The sequence below is a fragment of the Danio rerio genome, chromosome 11, assembly GCF_052040795.2.
Source record: "Danio rerio strain M-AB ecotype USA chromosome 11, GRCz13ab, whole genome shotgun sequence".
Taxonomy (NCBI): Eukaryota; Metazoa; Chordata; class Actinopteri; order Cypriniformes; family Danionidae; genus Danio; species Danio rerio.
The window spans coordinates 18,188,550-18,207,616 of record NC_141031.1 but is presented as its reverse complement, the minus strand read 5'-3'; the positions used below and the strand labels follow the sequence as shown (position 1 = coordinate 18,207,616).

General features: G+C 39.4%; 1 protein-coding gene across 2 annotated transcripts in view; it reads right to left on the bottom strand.

The window, feature by feature from the left end:
* Nucleotides 1-742: 742 nt before the first annotated feature.
* The window catches only part of gdf11 (growth differentiation factor 11), a 116,131-nt gene continuing 97,806 nt past the window's right edge, over nt 743-19,067 (bottom strand). The window contains 1 exon segment of one of the 2 annotated variants that reach the window (NM_212975.2): nt 743-1,986. In NM_212975.2, coding sequence (NP_998140.1) covers nt 1,606-1,986 — 381 coding nt within the window. In that variant the 3' untranslated portion in view covers nt 743-1,605. 2 annotated transcript variants of the gene reach the window in all.

Below are 19,067 nucleotides of genomic sequence, written 5' to 3'. Positions count from 1 at the left end.
CACACAGTGTGAGCATGATCTCCTCAAACACTGCGTCGCATGCTGAAGCCAGATGTGTAACTAAGCAATCAGATCAGTCACCAGTGAAAGGAAAGCTCATTTTGTGGCAAACGTCCAGAGGAGTTTGCAGAGGAATTCCAGTGAGTGCCCAGACACAGGAGAGAAGCCCAGCTCGACTGCCGCTGAATGCATTGTTCTCGCACTGGAATCCAGCTTGCTGCTGAACTTGAAGTTGCTAGCCCTTCAAGGGACGTGTTGGTTCTGAAGCGGCAGTCTAATGAGCTTCCTGTCAAGGCAGCCTTTATACTCCTTTTTGGGGAGTTTCTACCCCTGTGAGAGCTGCACTCACCAATTTCATATGCATTCCATAGGTCTGTTTTTAAACAAATCAGAGTGATTGGTCCTTCTAAGCGAATCCTCTAGTCAGTCAACTCAACATAAACTTAAAGTAATTGACTGAGGAGAAAATCGAAATTCACAAGCATGTATTATTTTATCTTACATTGATGCTTTTTTATTCATACCAGAATTTCAAGGCAGAGTTACAGGAAGATGTGTGTAATGTATGTATGTATGTATGTATATATGCATGTATGCATGCTTTTTTTGTTATTGTAGATTCTGAAACACACACGCACAGTAATAGGAGCTACATCTTAAGCTTCTGTGTCTAAATATGTTACTTTTCTCCTTAAAAGTAAGAAAAAATCATCTTTTTATTTTCCTTTTCTTATTTCTTTTTACAAGATCATGAAAGTGTGCCTATATTAGGTCAGAGCTACACAGCACAATGAAAATATAACAATATATTAAATTAAATTAAAATGTAAAAAAAAAAAAACGAAAAAATATATTGGTATATTGATTTAAAAAATTCAAAGAAAAGCTATTTTAATGCGGATGTCATAGTGGTAGAAGCATTATTGGAAGGGGAGGGGTCAATGTGTCTCCTACCATGATTTTGTCAATTGCATTGAACATTTGCATTGAACTAAAATTAAAGGTTATTTTGATAACCTAGATTAAGTTTTAGGGTGTTGACTTAAGCACTTTGGACTAATGTCAAAGTCTAACACAAATGAGAGAATTGTGTGTGTGTGTTTGTGTGTGTGTGTGTGTCTGTGTGAAATAAGAATATTGTACTTTTCTAAAATATAATACAATACTAAAAAGATCATACATGCTTTGTCCTGCATTACATATATCATTCTTTGTAATTAACAGATTGTAACTGTTCTATTGTCTCTGAATGTGAAATACTGCACAAAGTTTTAGGAATATATTAATTTTGGATATTGGTAATTTCGGATTTTGGACTTATGCATTTTTTTGAGAGTGACCCAACACAATAAAAAACATTGTTGGTAGATATAATATAAATTTAAATAATAAAGAGAAATTAGCTTTTGTCTTTGATGTAAAGACTTTTTACTGTGATTATTAAAAAAAGCTACACATTTTTTTTTCTTTCTGTACAGCAAATTCATTCAAAGGAATTTAAGAAACAATATAAGGAAAATGTAGAGACTTGCATTCTTGAATTAAGCCCTGACACTCTCCCCCCTCCATTACTTAGCTTATTTATCTCTACCAAAATGCAAAACTCTATGAACAGCCACAACGGTCCACCACCATTCCTGGGATTTTGCCATGGATTATTTGCTGTTTGTCATTGAAGTAAAGCATGTTTATCGGTGACATCTTTGTTGGGGTGCAGCATGGCCCTGCAGACCCTCTAGGATTTGCATGCTGCACCAGATGGGTATGTGGGTACTTTTGCATAAACATGTACTCACACTGCCCTGAGCAATAGTTTGCCTTGTAACGTTTAGGTGCAATGATCCAGTCCCAGCCAAAAGCTTCAAAGTCCACTGTAAGTGGATAGCGACAACAGCGAGATTCTGTGGAGTGCTCATCACAGTCAAGACCCAGATTCCTCCGTGAGCGCTTGGTTGTTTCAAGAATCTTGACCTCCAGGAAAGGCTGCTAGAGATTAAGTGAGAAAGAAGACATACAAAAATAGGTCAAGTTGCTGAGACAATCAATACATAAACAAATCAACAAACAGATAAATAATTAAATAAACAAACATAAATAAATAAATAAATAGTAAAAGGGCAAACACCATTCACACACACACACGCACGCGCACACACACACACACACACACGCACACACACACACACACACACAAAACAGCCAATTTTAGTTTATTTATTTTTATTTTTATACTGCATGACTTTGGACTATGGGGGAAACTGGGGTACTCAAGGAGACTTAGGCGAAAACAGGTAGAACATGCAAAAGTCCACACAGAAATGCCAAGAACTTTGTGCTAACCACTGAGTCACTGCGCTGCTCTTCAATTAAATTTAATTTAAATAATAATACAAAAAAAAAAAAAAAAAGATTTTGGGAGTGTACAAAAAGCTGGCCATGGACATATGCCACATTCTGTGTAGCTCATTGATGATAAATTTAACAGTTGCGGTTTTTGTTGGCACTAAATTATTAAAACAATTGTTTTAAGAATTTTCTGAACTTTTTCTTAACGATTTGAATTCATACCTACTTAACCTACATAACCACAGCTTGATCTCAAAGAACTAGTAAATTATAAACCCACTTTAAAACTTGCCTTTTCTACCAAAGATACTGGAAAAAGTTATATCTGCTTAACTATGTTCCTTCCTACAAAGAAACAATACTTGTGAAAAATTTAAATCTGGATTTAGAGCATTTTATAGCACAGAAACAGCACTCCTAAGAGTTACGAATGACCTTCTTCTGTTGTCCGATCGTGGTTGCATTTCTTCTTAGTGTTATTGGACCTCAGTGCTGCATTTGATACAATCGATCATAATATTCTCTTTAATAGGCTTGAAAATTATGTTGGTATTATAGGAACTGCATTCTTAGTTCAGGTCTTATCTATCTGAACGTTATCAATTTGTATCAAGTTAATGAAGTGGCATCATACAGATTAAAAGTACACTGTGGGGTACCACAAGGCTCAGTTCTTAGTCCCTTACGTTTCACACTATATATACTACCGATAAAACATGCTTATTGGACCCAAAAACCTCACATGAAAAAAACTAGAAAAAAAAAACTAGAACTTTAGCCCCTTTCACACATACAGACCTACAACAAAGGTTGTATGTGTAAAAAGGTCCTTTTTGAAAATACCGGTAAATTCGTTCTGGCTATTTTCCGGAAAGAGAAGTTGTAACATTACCGGCAATTTGCCGAAATGCTGCGCTGTGTGAATGTAGAAGGAAGATTGCCGTAATAAGCGCGTGCACGTCTAGAACGTGCTGACGTGAGACGTCTGCTTTAGCCAATCACAACAGTCAGACGCATTTACATCCGCACGGTTTGTGAGAATAAAAGCCTTTGAATATTTTTCCAGACACATTTAGCTGCTAGAAGTTAGTCAGATCACGTTTATATGTTCTTCTTAATGCCAACTGTGTAAATAATCATCGATGAGATGCTTATGATAAGCCGTTGTTTGTTTACCTTCAAGCTTTGCGTGTGCCTGTGAAACAGCCTGTGAGCGCCTGCACACGCACATATTATGAACATCTCGACATGCGAAAGTGATCCTGCGAAAGTTGTTCTCAATATTGATCATCCACAGAGTTTGTAATTTAGTCAAATGTTTACAAATACAAGCGCAGCCGTTTAAAGCTCATTTGTGGTGAATGATGTCATAATTTACCGGTATTTTGGAATGGATGTGTGAATGCTCTTTTCCGGAAAATTATGTAACGTCCTCGCCTGTGTGAACAGCACTTTTTTGAATATACCGGTAAAGTCGTTCCGGAAATTTTCCAGATATTTACCGGTATCACTGTGTGAAAGGGGTTATTGTCTAACCCTTGATGGATTCTTAGTTCAGTCATCATCTTCAGTCAAAAATTTGGATTTATGACTGAAGATGAGGACTGAACTAAGAAAATGATTTTGATCTTAAAAATGTTGCCAAACTTCAACATATGCTATCAATGTCTGATGCAGAAAAGCTTATTCATGCGTTCATGACCTCTCGGTTAGATTATTGTAATGCGTTACAAGGTGGTTGCCCTGCTGGCCTAATTAACAAAATTCAGATTGTTCAAAATGCAACTGCTTGAGTGCTTTCTAGAACAAAGGAATGTAACCATATTACTCCAGTTCTTTCATCATTGCATTAGCTCCCTGTTAAATATCATATACACACTGTAAAAATATGTTCATGATTTTAACAGTAAAAGTCTGTACAATCTACAGTGAAAACCTGTTAAGTGATTAACAGGCTCATTTCTGTAAAAAAACACGGAAAACAAATGTACTAGATCTAACCTTTGTTTTCAACCACAACCACAAATGACTGAATGATGAACACCTGCTGTTAACAAGCACAATCACTAAAGGAAAGAACAAGAAATAAAACTACAGACAACCAACTGAATTAAGACAGAGGAGTAAACAACTCCATTAAATGACAGCATTACCAGCTTCACTGATTACAGATTGACTTCAATTCCCGCATATCTGCAAGAATATTTGATAATTAACAGAGGTTTATATTTTTTATTGAAAATGTTCCATTTGACAGAGGCTGCTTTAGTTGAGCTATTGATCCTTTACTCTTCTACCTATTTTTCTCTGGCTACTATAACTGTGTTTCTGAAACTCATCAGCTATAGCAAGAGAGGCAATGAGAAACTATACTGTGTGTACTTTGTTGTAACAGATATAATATCTAGTGTTTTTAAGTTAAGCCATAGAAAATAGTTTTTTTTATATTGTTTGGGATATGTTACAGCTTCTCATGGAAGTTTAACAAACAATTATCAAGGAATTATTAAGAATTTAAAATGTAATTTGTTTTATGTACAAAACTTTGGTTATGTTCACACTGCAAGGCTTATTGCTCAAATCTGATTTTTTTCTCAGATCTGATTTTTTTGCATGGCTGTTCACACTGCTCTTATAAATGTGGCTTATATCAGATTTGCGGTGTGAACACATCATGGTCCTAAACCGACCCACATGTGCAAAAATGCATTACGGAGTGCACAAAATGTGTAATTATGCACATGTGTGTGCTGCATAAATAAGCACGTTGTCAGATCATGCTTCTATTATTGTTACCCTTTTCACAGACAACCGTGGTGTATTTCATGAACTGTAAATGATTGTTCTGCTTCTACTAAGGCATATTTCAGCATTTGAGACCTAAAACAAGTCTCCTGTGATAAAAAAAAAACACTGATCTTTTGTGATTTATGACAACTGGGGTGCGTGACGCTCTGATCTGAGCAGCCGCAGACTGAGCTGTGAAGGCAGAGTTGGTTTATGTCTGTTTGCAGAGTTATTTCATTTTACCTTGTTATAAACAACAGACATGTGCAGAAGGTGGGTTTGGATGCTCGAGCACCTGCCCTTTTTTCTCTCGGAGAGAAAGTTCTTCCTCCTTTGCTCATGGGTCCTCTATCCGCAACACCCATGATGCTTTTTGGCTTTGCGATTAACCCGTGCCTTAATCATTAACCAGATTAGTTAACAAGCACCAGTTATGCATTCAAAATCTTTTTTAACATGAACAACCAACTTTCCGTGGTGCAGTAATCGCCCTGTGTGCCATTCTATTGTGCTGCTGAGGGGTAGATGATGTTTGCAGCACAGAATGATGACGCATGTTGCTCAAATATTATGCAAAAGTCAAATGAAATCCAACATAACCGTTCACACTGCAGTCGCATTGCAAAACATCAGGGGCCTCATGTATCAACGCTGCGTACGCACAAAAACTTTGCGAACGCCTGGTTTCACGCTCAGAATCGCTCACGTTTGGATTTACTAACAATGAACTGAACGTAGGAATGTGCGCAGCTTCACGGCAGCTTTCTGGCTGGCGTACGCACATTTTTTGTGCGTGTCTGTTTTACTTCCATTGGCGACTCCTAGAGGCAGTTGTGTAAAATTCCTCTCTACAAAAGCTGCGTCCCAAATGGCACACTATACACTATGCACTCATGCACTATGTACTTATGCACTTACACACTTAACAGGGTAGTATATGTATGTAGTGTTGTCCCAAATGGCACACTAATGTTTTTTTTACTAAGCGGAAATTCAAACAATTTCCCTGATGACGTTTGACGGTTGCCAAATCATTGAAGTAAACGGCCGAGTTATCAAATAATACCTGCCGTGAGCAATCACTATCGGGAGGCGCTATAATCACTCTCGTAAAAGAATTTTGCTTTCACCATCCAAAATAAATAAAGTTATTCAACATGTGCGTCCGATAGCTCCGCCCCTTCCACTACGTAAGCAAACCTGCGGTCGTTGAGTGCGTGAAGTGTCCATCATTACACACTTCATTTTAGCGGCTGAATGAGTGCATCATCCGGGTAATTAAAGTGCACTCATTATTTTTAGAGTTTTCAGTGTGAACACACTACTTACACTATTTATACTACAAAATGGCGTAGAATAGTGCATAAGTATGCGATTTGGGACGCAGCTACAGTGTCTGAGCCTTGCAATGGCAGCTGTATGAGACGGGTTCATCTAGCAGGTATGTAAGGTTTCCATATTATACAGTTGACCAGCTAAACATTAAAGCACAATTTGCAGCAGTCGCCTGTTTTCCCAATGTAATCTGAGCGATCTACCGCACGCACATTGCTATAAAGACACTATCTGAAGATGAATTTGCATGCGTGAATCAGAAACATTTCCATTCAATTAATGTGCAAATAAAATATGATGCACAAACTTACTGATGATTCCTACTTGTCTTTCTCGTGATAAATAGTGGGCAAAATCTGATATGTAGCGGGGAAAAAAAGAAGAAAGAGTTCATCTGATGCTGGATTCAAGCCTAGTTCATGCTCGAACGTGTCAATTCATGATCACATGCGTCTTACAACTCGAGGTGCGCCACTGAGACTGCTAAGGGTGCTGCAACATTTTACAGATATAAACCACACTATATCTTTTTTTTAATGCACTCAGTGCAATGTTCAGACCCAACTGTGTTAACCGCATCAGCTAAACTCTACCACTCTATTTTTTTTTCTTTTGTTGTTAATTACGGAGAACAAACTTGCAAATAACACCGCTTTTCTCCGGTCTACCTCCGAAAGCAGCACCTCCATTTCACATTCTGTTCAAAGTTTCTCTTTTTGCTTGATTTTGCCATTGCTTTTTCGTTGGGTTTTGCCATTAGCATAGTCATTAGCATATTCATACGGGGGAGGAGGCAGGGAGGGGTTTTGTGCTCGTGCATGTTGCGCTCAGTTTCACGTTCATTCGGATGTACAAAAGAATATGCGTGAGATTCGGCGTACGCAGTGTTTCATACATCTGAATTTTTTTCTGCGTACACACATTTACAGCTTTGTGCGTACGCAATGTTTTAGTAAGATTTCCACGCAAGTCTTCATACATGAGGCCCCAGATCTGTGTCTGAATTAAGACTACATGTGAGAGTGGCACAGATCTGACCTGAAAAGTTCAGACTCTATGCAGTTTAAGCTGTTCACACTGTAATCACCTTAGTCACATGAGAGGGAAAAGTATCAGATTCGTAGCACATTTACCTGCCTTTGAGATCTACAGCTGCACATTAGACACACAGAGATCAGGAATTAGGAACCTCAACCATGGTTGCTAAAAAAAGCTGCTTAATTCATTTATACTGTAATGCATGCTAGGTGCCAGCATAGTACAAAAATCCCAGCATGCATTACATCATGAAAATATTATGCAGCTTAAAGTTCTTACAATCTTTTTCTTTTCCTTTACTTTATTTTGTTCTTGGTGGGTAATATTTCAGTATTTTTTGTATTGTTCTGGGTTGATTTTTATTAGATTTTTTGTTTGTCACCATTGGTGAGATTCAAAGACTAATTGTTGATGTCTGTGTGTTTTTAAGTTCTGCTTTAGATCAAGCATTCTCATTATGGATGGTGTATTTAGACCTGCCAAAGTTAATGGCAGCTGTAGATCAAGCTGTTTCCTTTACATATGATAATCATTTCTCACTTATAAATAACAAGATATCCAATGAGTGCACAAGCAGATGAGGGTGGTTATGATATTATATCTAAACTTATCAGAAGTATTGTTGTTTTGTTTCATTGGCTTTTCATGCTACACAAAATGTGTGGTGGACACAATTAATTCAAACAGCCAATTTAAAAACTATAGCATATAGTTGAAGAGCCCAACTAAAGCAGACTCTGTCCTCCATCACGGTGACTTCAAATGAACAAAATATTCTTTAAGAGCTTTTGTTCATGTGTCAGATATAAAGTGAAAGGTCAATAATAAATGAAGCTCCTGGGGCCTCATGTACGAAGACTTGCGTGGAAATCTTACTAAAACATTGCGTACGCACAAAGCTGTAAATGTGCGTACGCAGAAAAAAATTCAGATGTATGAAACACTGCGTACGCCGAATCTCACGCATATTCTTTTGTACATCTGAATGAACGTGAAACTGAGCGCAACATGCACGAGCACAAAACCCCTCCCTGCCTCCTCCCCCGTATGAATATGCTAATGACTATGCTAATGTAAAAACCCAACGAAAAAGCAACGGCAAAATCAAGCAAAAAGAGAAACTTTGAACAGAATGTGAAATGGAGGTGCTGCTTTCGGAGGTAGACCGGAGAAAAGCGGTGTTATTTGCAAGTTTGTTCTCCGGAATTAACAACAAAAGAAAAAAATAGAGTGGGAGAGTTTAGCTGATACGGTTAACACAGTTGGGTCTGAACATCGCACTGAGTGCATTTAAAAAAGAAATAGTGTGGTTTATATCTGTAAAATGTTGCAGAACCTTTAGCAGTCTCAGTGGCGCACCTTATAAGAAGCATGTGATCATGTACTGTCACGTTCGAGCATAAACTCGGCTCGAATCCAGCGTCTGATGAACTCTTTCTTCTTTTTTTTCCCCGCTACATATCAGATTTTGCCTACTATTTATCACGAGAAAGACAAGTAGGAAACATCAATAAGTTTGTGCATCATATTTTTTTGCACATTTATTGAATGTAAATGTTTCTGATTCACGCATGCAAATTCATCTTCAGATAGTGTCTTTATAGCAATGTGCGTGCAGTAGATTGCTCAGATTACATTGGGAAAACAGGCGACCGCTGCAAATTGTGCTTTAATGTTTAGCTGGTCAACTGTATGGTATGGAAATCTTACATACCTACTATATGAACCCGTCTCATACAGCTGCCATTGCAAGGATCAGACACTTTGTAGAGAAGAATTTAACACAACTGCCTCTAGGAGTCGCCAATGAAAATAAAACAGACACGCACAAAAAATGTGCGTACGCCTGCCAGAAAGCTGCCGTGAACCTGCGCACATTCCCACGTTCAGTTCATTGTTAGTAAATCCAAACGTGAGCGATTCTGAGCGTGAAACCTGGCGTACGCAAAGTTTTTGTGCGTACGCAGCGTTGATACATGAGGCCCCTGATGTTTGTGGAGTTTTTTATTGATCTCTGGTGAGATCTTGAGAAATTATATTTTTTTGTGTGTAATCTGTTTTATTTTTATTCAATATTATTTCATTTAGAGTTTTATTTTCAGTTGATTTCATCTTTGGTTTTGGCTTTGATTTGTGTTTTTCTTTCCTTCTGCGGTTAATAGTTGTTAATTAATAATTCTCAATCCTCCTTTAATTAGACACTTAATTATCTCATTAACTTCATCACTGTCTGAGTGTTCAACCTTCTGTAGTGAGGACGCTAGTGAGGATTGTGCTCTGGGATTTAAGAGGTTAAATGTGTTTGATGAAAAATACTGTGGAATGTCTTTTTAACAGAAATATTCTGCAAACTGAAATTACGAATGTAAAATGTTAAAAACAGTAGGTTACTGGCAACCTGCGTGCAAGTCCGAGATGAACTAACAGTATTTGATGTTATGTTGCATCTTCTTTTGTTTAACTGTAACTGTGTAGTTACCAATGCAGTGAAAATCTGTGTGCTAATTGTAAACACACATGAACACATTAGTACATTGAATGACAACATTTTTATGCACTAAGCTATGTTTTTGTGTACTTAAAAATTGTATCAGTTGATGAAATGTGGTTATTTTTCCTATATTTTAACAGTTGTATAAACTTTTACAGAAAAATTCTGGCAACCACAGCTGCTGGTATTTTTCCGTAAATTTTACAGATTTTTTTTAACAGGGCTTTTTAAATATTTTATTGACTACTTACAAAGCACTGAACGGCTTAGCTCCTCAGTATTTAAGGGAGCTCTGCGTGTCCTTTACGCTCAATTAATTTTAGACAATTGATTATTCTCAGAATATCAAAATAAACTGTAGGCAGTAGCTCTTTCTCATATCTGGCACCTAAACTCTGGAACAGCCTTCCAAGCATAGTTCGGGACTATCAAGCAAATCAAATCAAGCAGATCTGTGCTGTCTGATGGAAAGGTGGACACTCATCTTTCTGAAAAAAAACAACTTAAAAATAGACTGAAAGTTCCATATAAAAACTAAATTATTCTTTTCTTTTTATTTGTTTAACTACAATATTACATATATTTTTTATAGCAAGCTTTTTGGTTTTTAGTATAAAGAAGGATTTGTTTTATTTACTGCTAAGCAGAAACCCCAGATGTATAGCTATATAACTGTTTAAAGTAATAGAAAAAAAACAAGATCATACTTTTATGATGTTAGTTTTAATGTATTAAAAAAATTAAATTAGAGAAATCCTCTAGCTTTTTTTTTTTTTTTTGCTGTATCGAAAACGTACGAACCGTGTTGAACCACTGTGTTGGTGATAAAAAAAATGATGTTCCACAAGATGTACTTGTGCTTTTTCTAACTGTTTATTCAGTTAAACATGTATTTTGAACTGTAGGGCTACATAAGCTCGAAACTGCGATTTTTGATTACCTTAACCTGACACGTATTTTGATTAGCTAATCTTAAACATGTACAAGTACAAGGCAACGAAATGCAGTTTAGGTCTAACCAGCAGTGCAACAGCAGCAAGTGCAGGATACAGGTATAAGTTATAAAGTGCAATTGTAAAATTATGGTGATATTTACAGATGAATGTACTATAAACATATATTAATGTTATATTAGCTATAACCAGGATTAACAATAATTTAATTTATGTACAGGTTGCTATTAATAATCAGAAGTGTGCAGATAGATAAACATAATTACAAATGTATATTTACAGTGGGTGTGTACATAATGACAAATGTCCATGTGCAGTGGGTATGTACAGTTCAAATAAATGAATCAGTGCAATGAATATAACAATTATTAAATGTGCAAATGTAAAATAGTGCAATGATTGTGAGGAGTATAAGTTAGAGGACAGTGGGAGGGGTATTGGGGGGCAAAAGAGTCAATAAGGGGCAGAGTTCAAAAGGGAGACAACTCTGGGGGAAAAGCTGTTCCTCAATCTGCTGGTTTTTGTTCGGGGGAGCCTAAAGCGCCTACCGTAAGGCAGGAGAGAAAACAGTCTGTGAGCAGGGTGACAGGAGTCTTTAGGAATACTGCATGCTTGGCGCAGACAGTGTTTCTTCTGAATGTCCTTTATAGCTGGCAGTGTGGTCCCTGTGATGCACTGGGCAGTTTTCACCACCAGCTGTAGTGTCTTACGCTCAGCAACAGAGCAGCTTCAATGCCAGACTGTGACGGAGTTGGTCAGGATGCTTTCTATTGTGCAGCGGTAGAAGATAACCAACACAGTTGATGAGAGCTGGGTCTTCTTAAATTAAGTCTTCTTAAGAAAAATAGGCACTGGTGAACCTTCTTGACCAGGCTGGAGGTGTTGGTTGTCCATAAAAGGTCCTTTGAGATGTGGGTCCCCAGGAACTTGAAGGCTGAGACAGGCTCAACAGCCATCCCATTGGTGTCGATGGGATCATGTGAGCCTGTTCGTTCACATTGAGCTCCTTGGTCTTGTTGGTGTTAAGGAGCAGATTATTGTCGGTGAACCAAGTGGCCAGATGCTGTGTCTCCTCCCTGTAGGCAGTCTCATTATTGTTGCTAATTGGACCAATCACTGTGGTGTCATCTGCAAATTTGATGATAGTGTTGGATCTGTTCACAGGCCTACAGTCAATGGTAAAAAGGGAGTAGAGGAAGAGGCTCAGCACACAGCCCTGTGGTACACCAGTGTTGAGTGTGATGGTGGTGGAGCAGATGTGGCCTGATCTAACATTCTGAGGTCTGTTAGTGAGAAAGTCCAAAACCCAGTTGCAGAGAGACTTGTCGATATCCAAGTCTTTAAGTTTGATAAATAAATTAGAGGGTATGACTGTGGTGAATGCTGAGCTGAAGTCAACAAACAGCATTTGTGTATAAGTGTTTATTGTCCAGGTGTGTGAGTAAAGAGTGCAGTGCTATGGAGACTGCATCTTCTGTGCTCCTGTTGCCATGGTAGGCAAACTGATGTGGGTCCAGAATGGATGGCAGAGAGTTTTTCAGATGTGCCAGGACCAACCGCTCGAAGCACTTCATGATGATGGGTGTGAGTGCTACAGGGCGGTAGTCATTCAGGCATGTTGGGCTGGAGTATTTCCGCACTGGCGCAATAGAGGGGGTTTTAAAGCATGTTGGTACAGCTGCTAGGTTAAGTGACAGTTTAAAAATTTCTGTGAATACCCCAGTGAGCTGTTCTGCACATGCTTTGAGGAATACCCCCAGGAATACCGTCTGGTCCAGCAGCCTTAAGCTGCAATCACACTAGAGTTTGAGCATGCGATATTCTGTCGTGCTGCGCTGCGAAAAGGGGTAGGATTAAACAAGCTTATTAGACATTTAAAAAAGCGAGCGATTGGTCCATGTTTTAAATTTTTGTCCAGAGATGTCATGTTTTGATCCTCGATTGGTCTCATGTAGTCAAGTAATGTGATTTTGCAGGTCAGAGTTCACCAAGCTTGAACTTAGCACTGCAGCAACCTGCGAAACTTGAAGCATCACCCCGCTTATCTGGTCTGACGCATTTGTGTGCATGTGAATGGAAATCTATAAGAGGAAAAGCCCAGTGTGACCGCAGCTTTAGGCATATTGATCCCACTCAGGCCCCGTTTACACTAGTGCGTTTTAGTTTTAAAACGGCGTTGTAGAATGAAAACGATCCGCGTCCACACTCGCGTTTTACCCAGCGTTTCTGAACAACTCTCCGTCCACACCAAAACGCTGAAAACGCACATCACGTGACCACACACACACTCTCGGGCAAGCGCTCCAGCATTTCTACCCAGATGAGAGCTCTGCTTGTTGGACTGCTCATCACGCATCTCCCGCTGGATCTAATCTCACTATATTTGCTAAACGTGATATTTCATTCATGTTGTTGTCTTTATCTAACGACATAGGCCAATTCCCTAACTTTGGTCATTGAAATCTATTAAGTTACTTGTTCACGGGTAACATGTTTTGGTTAAGTGCGATAAGTTAATGATTAATCCAGGTACATTGACTGATCGCTTGCCTTTATTTCCTACAATGTATAAACTTATTGTATGTTATACTTTTATAATTGTCGATTATTAAAACTGATATTCAGCAAAAGAGAGGGTGCGTTTCGTATTTTCACTGAAATTGAAAGGAGGCAGTTGTTATAGGCTCCGTTTTGTTATAAATATCCACACAGTGAAGATGACGCTCATATATGCAGCACGGCGCCTCAACATTTCTGCTGTCTGTTAAGTTTTCTAATATTAAAAAGAAAATAGGCAGTTCCTTAAATCATGTTTACATTTTATTGTTGAGAAAGTGAAACAACGTAGCCAAGGTGATGTGAATGAAGTTATAAAGTACACTGTTCCCTTTGAAGATTTACGCGTGTCCTCGGTATGTTTTCCATATCAAACTGAGAAGGGGGAGACTGCAGCCTTGATCAAACTTGCGAAGTCTTAACTTACAAGAAGAGGATGCGAGACTGAACTGTGTGTGGGCTACTTAATATTGAGGAAAAGCCCCAATCAGATAGGCGAACGTTTGCAGCCCCGCCTCCGTTTTCAGATGTCTCAGTCTTTCCCCATCCACACTGAGACGGAGCAGCAGCGTTTCAGAATGAAAACGGCCTCTCCAGCGTTTTCGAAACGCTCCGTTTTCGGCGCTCGAGAACTCCGGCGTAGTGTGGACGGATGGCGTAACCGTAGCAAAACTTATGCGTTTTCAAACTAAAACGCATTAGTGTAAACGGGGCCTCAGTGCGGTGTAGACTTCTAAGGAGGTGAGTGGTCGGTTGAGGAAGTGATCCTGGTGTAGTGTTCTTTATTGTCTCTTTTAAATTGGGCATAAAAGTCATTTAGCTCATTCAGGAAGGAGACATTTGTGGCTATGGGTGTGGACTGGCTGAGTTTGTAGTTGCAAATGGCCTGGATGCCCTGCCACATGTGCTGAGGATCAGAGTTGGAACAGTGCTTGGCCTTTTTGATGTCCCTCTTTCGATTAGCTCTGGAAGTGCTGTAAGCCTGTGAATCCCCTTATCTGAAGGCAATGTTGAGTGCCTTCAGCAGGAGGCGCACCTCCTTGTTCATCCATGGCTTTTGATTTGGGTATGTGGTTATTTGCTTTTGGGTTGTAACAATGTCTATAGTGGTGTCAATGTATTCCAGAACAGAGGAAGTGTAACTGTCAATGTCTGTGTGAGAGCCACATGTGGCCTGGGAAGCAAACATACTCCAGTCTGTGTGTTGGAACCTGTCCTGGAGTGTGGTGTCTACCCCTGCTGGCCACAAATTGATGGTCCTCACTGATGGGTTTACACGGTTGATAAGTGGTGAGTACTTAAGGCTGATTTATACTTCTGCGTCAAACACCGGCGTATGCTACGGCGCTGACGCATAGCCCTTCGCCGTGGCCGTCGCCGTCACTGACGTGCACCTCTTAAAAAATGTAACTACACGTCGCAACGACGGGTAGCGTAAGCTCTGTGATTGTTCGGCTTGGTAGCACTGACGAGTCTGGGCGGGACCGAGAGCCGCGCGAATGGCGCGAGCGATTGTTTACAAGTGTGGAGTCCCGTGAAGGAGCTCCGGATGGAAAGTTTTGTTTTGTGTTTACCTCATGGTTAAAAGTTGTTGAACGTCCGCCGGTTCCTGCCTCAAAATGAGCAAGTTTGAGCCACTTGTACATCCCGGAAGTGTTCAGGAAAAGCAAAAAAGCAGAGAAGAAACTCGACACAGAGGAACATTAACACCTCACTGCCAACTAGCGTTTCGGAAGTGTTAATGCAGACCAACAGAGACAGCGCGCAGAAGTATAAATGCACAGCTACGCGCGCTGCCTGCGCCGTGGGTTACGCCGGTCACTTGACGCAGAAGTATAAATCAGGCTTTAGGGGTGAGGAACAAAGAAAGGTAATCTAATTGACCCAAGTGGGGGAGGGGGTCACAGCATGAGCTTCAGCCATGTTTGTGTAAAGATGGTCTAAGGTTTTGTTTCCTCTTGTGTGGCAGAAAATATTTTGATAGAATTTGGGAAGCACTGTCTTTAAAGTTTGAGTGTTTAAAATCACTAAATTGAGTGATTAATATAAATGCATTATCCTCCGCATTTGGTCTTATCAGAGTCATCTGCCGTTCAGTCTGCTCGGAATGTGTCATGCTCAGTTAAAGATACAGCATTGTCTGGTATCCCGCTGTTTAGCCATGTTTCTGTGAAAATCATGACATTACAGTTCCATAATATTTTGCTGTGGTTGATGCGCAGTCGAATCTCACCCATTTTGTTTACCAGTGACCGTACATTGGCGAGAAAGATGCTGGGTAAAGAAAGCCATTGTGGTGTTAGCTTTAGCTTAGCTTTTAGCCCACCGCGCTTCACCCGTCTTTGTTTCTGGTCTTGACGCCGCCTTCGAACACTTCCGCCCGGCTGGGCAGTACACTCAGTCTTGGGTGTTTTGGCAATCTCAGGGATGAGTCGAAGATCACTACTGTTCTGCAGGAACAGACCCGAAATGAGCAAGAATAATACAGCGAAACTGCAGAAACTGGAGAGACGCCGAGTTTTGCGACACACAGATATTGCGAAATGTGGAGTTTTTTCTTTCGTGTGTTATTAAATTCCATAACACTCTCACCAGTCCTTACTCTTTATTTGTGTCTAATACCCCAATTGGTCATGGGGGCATGAATTAAATGTTCATAAGTTAAAGTGAAACTGCCGAACTGCAGTTAGTCACCCAAAATTACAGGAAACTCTTACATAAAAGCACTTCACATAAACACCTTAATTATATTATTGTCTATTAAGGAAAATAACTAGATTATAGACAACCATGTAAGCGTAGTCAGTACTGTGTCTTCGACTTTGAGAATAGATTAACGATGATATTTTTTATTGTATTAAGTCTCGCATAAACGCAGAACGTTAACGCCAATAGCGGCCCACCCCTAATATACACATATATATATATATATATATATATATATATATATATATATATATATATATATATATATATATATATACATGAGATTATACATAATATTCATATTTCAATTTTTAATTTCATCTTTATGTTTGTAGTATTTTTTAGTAAATTTAAACTTTTTTAGTGTGGTAGTGGATGTATATTACAAGGACTATTAAAACAGCACACACAAACGCATCAGGGCTGAGTCTTGTGACACTGTTCTGTTAGCATTACGATGTGTTTTCCTTTGCCTTGCCCTGCCGTGTTTGACTTTCACTTTGTTTGTTTGTTTGTTTGTTTACAAGGCTTGCCGCCAGGACTGACCATTCGCCTATTTATGACTATGCCTTTTGCATTATCTGCATTTACCTGTTTACCTATGTTGACTGTTGCCTGCCAAACTAATCTTGAATAAACTGCACTTGGATCAGCAAGTCTGTTCTCAGCGTCTGACCAGCTGGCGATGGGTACAACACTATTATGCTGGCATCACCCATAATCCTGTCTCCTATTCATCAGTCCTCTACCACAGTCATGGCACAAAATCACAACCATGTCACCAGCTCAGTAGATAGTTGCAGCCAATCTGCCATCTCAGTCTATAGCTGCCAGTTCGCTGCTGATTTAGAAGATGGTTTCTTGTCCTGAGTCTTGTTGTCTCATAGTTTCTGCCATAGTCCCTGTCCTTGAAATACCATCATCTGAGCTAAAAGAATAGCCACCCCCACCTGAGTTGTCAGAGCTGCTACCACCACCAGAGCTATCACTGTCAGAGTTACCTCCACCACTGCCAGCGCTGCAAGATCTTTCATCACTGCCAGAATCTCCATTACTGACAGAACTGTCAGATCCCCAAAAATAGCTGACATTTGATATCAGGAATTACATTTCCACTACCAACATGTCTACTAGTGCTAGTTATTCAACCATTTAATTTTCCATCCATCCATTGTCTGCTGCTTAACAGGGGCCCGGGCAATGGTCTCAACAAGGAACCCCAGACTACCCTTTTCCCAGAAACCTTCCAGTGGCAATACCAGTTCATTCTCAGACCAGCAGAGACACATAGTCCTTCCACTGTGTCCTTGGTCTTCCCCTCAGGGAAAAGTCTTGAAAAACTCAAGCAAGGTTTCAGAAACATCTCAACTGGCTTCTCTTGATGTGAAAGAGCAGTGGCTACTCTGAGTTTCTCCAAAGTGAGAGAGTTCCTCAACCTATATCTGAGGTTGTGTCTAGCCACCGTGTGAAGGAAGATCATTTCACCAACTTGTATATGAAGTCTCCTGCTTTCTGTCATGACCCATAACCCATGATGACAGGTGAGAGTAGGAATGCAGATAGATTGGTAAATTGAGAGCTTTGCCTTTTTTCTCAGATCTTTCTTCACAACAATATAAGATATATTATCCACTGTGGAGCTTGCTGCCAACCTCAGTTACTTCAGCTTGGGTGATGGACAAGTCAACTCCTGTATCCCCTATAAATCTGTATCCTCAAAGGAATGCATGTTGTGGGATTGAAAAGATAAAAATCAGTATTCCTCAAAGTAGGAAAGGTTTGCCACTGCCACAGCCACTAATGCCTTACAGGGACAGCTAATTGCGGCTGCTTCGACAATGGGGTTGGAGAACATAGGCCACTCAGTCTCGATGTATCCATCCTCCCTCAGGAACTGATTAAACTGTTTCCAGAGGTGAGAGCTAAAAATCCCTCATCTGGTTCAGCCAGACATTTACAGTGCACCCTCATAATATGTTTGAGCCTGCCAGGTCTGTATGTCCCCCTCCTCTGCCAGTGGATCAAACTCACCACTAGCTTATGATAAGTTGACAGCCCTGCCCCTCTCTACCCATTGAAATTTATAAGTTAAAATGTTACTTATTAATTTCAGAAATTGCATTATAAGTAGTAGAAATATAATTCTTGATATCTGTAATTCATTTTTACTAGTTAATTGTCACCAAAGCTTTCAAATTTAATTTGATATCAATAATTGAATTCTTTCTAGAGGCACGGTGGGTGAGGGGTTAGGACTGTTGCCTCACAGCAAGAAGGTTGCTGGTTCGAGTCCTGACTGGGCCAGTTGGCATTTCTGTGTGAAGTTTGCATGTTCTCGTCATATTCGCATGGGTTTTCTCTGGGTGTTCTGATTTCTCCCCTAGTTCAAAGTTGTAGTATAGGTGAATTGAATAGACTAAATTGTCCAAAGTTTGTTAAATAAAGGAAATCAGTGTGCACACATCTGAGAAAATCTTAATGGAAGGTGGTTTATCTAGTCAAACAAAATTGAGGGAGAGGTTTGTGGTACATCAATTACAGTGAAGTTGCAGTGGAGAATTTATTGCATCCTTACTTTCCATATATACTTTGTTGGAAAACAATCTCTTTTTGAAATGTATTTTTTTCTGTATAATTTGTATATTAATTTTAAAATATATTTTTGTTGGTCAATTATCTACAAAAAAAAAACAAAACATTTGAGATCAAACATCAAAACAAGGTCCCCTATGTTTCCGCGACCAAAACACAAACTGGGGTGACGTTTCTTAAACATCAATGTAATACACCACTGAACTACCATAGTATGATGCATCGTTTGGGAAATTAATGATGTAGTGATTTGTTTCTCAAAA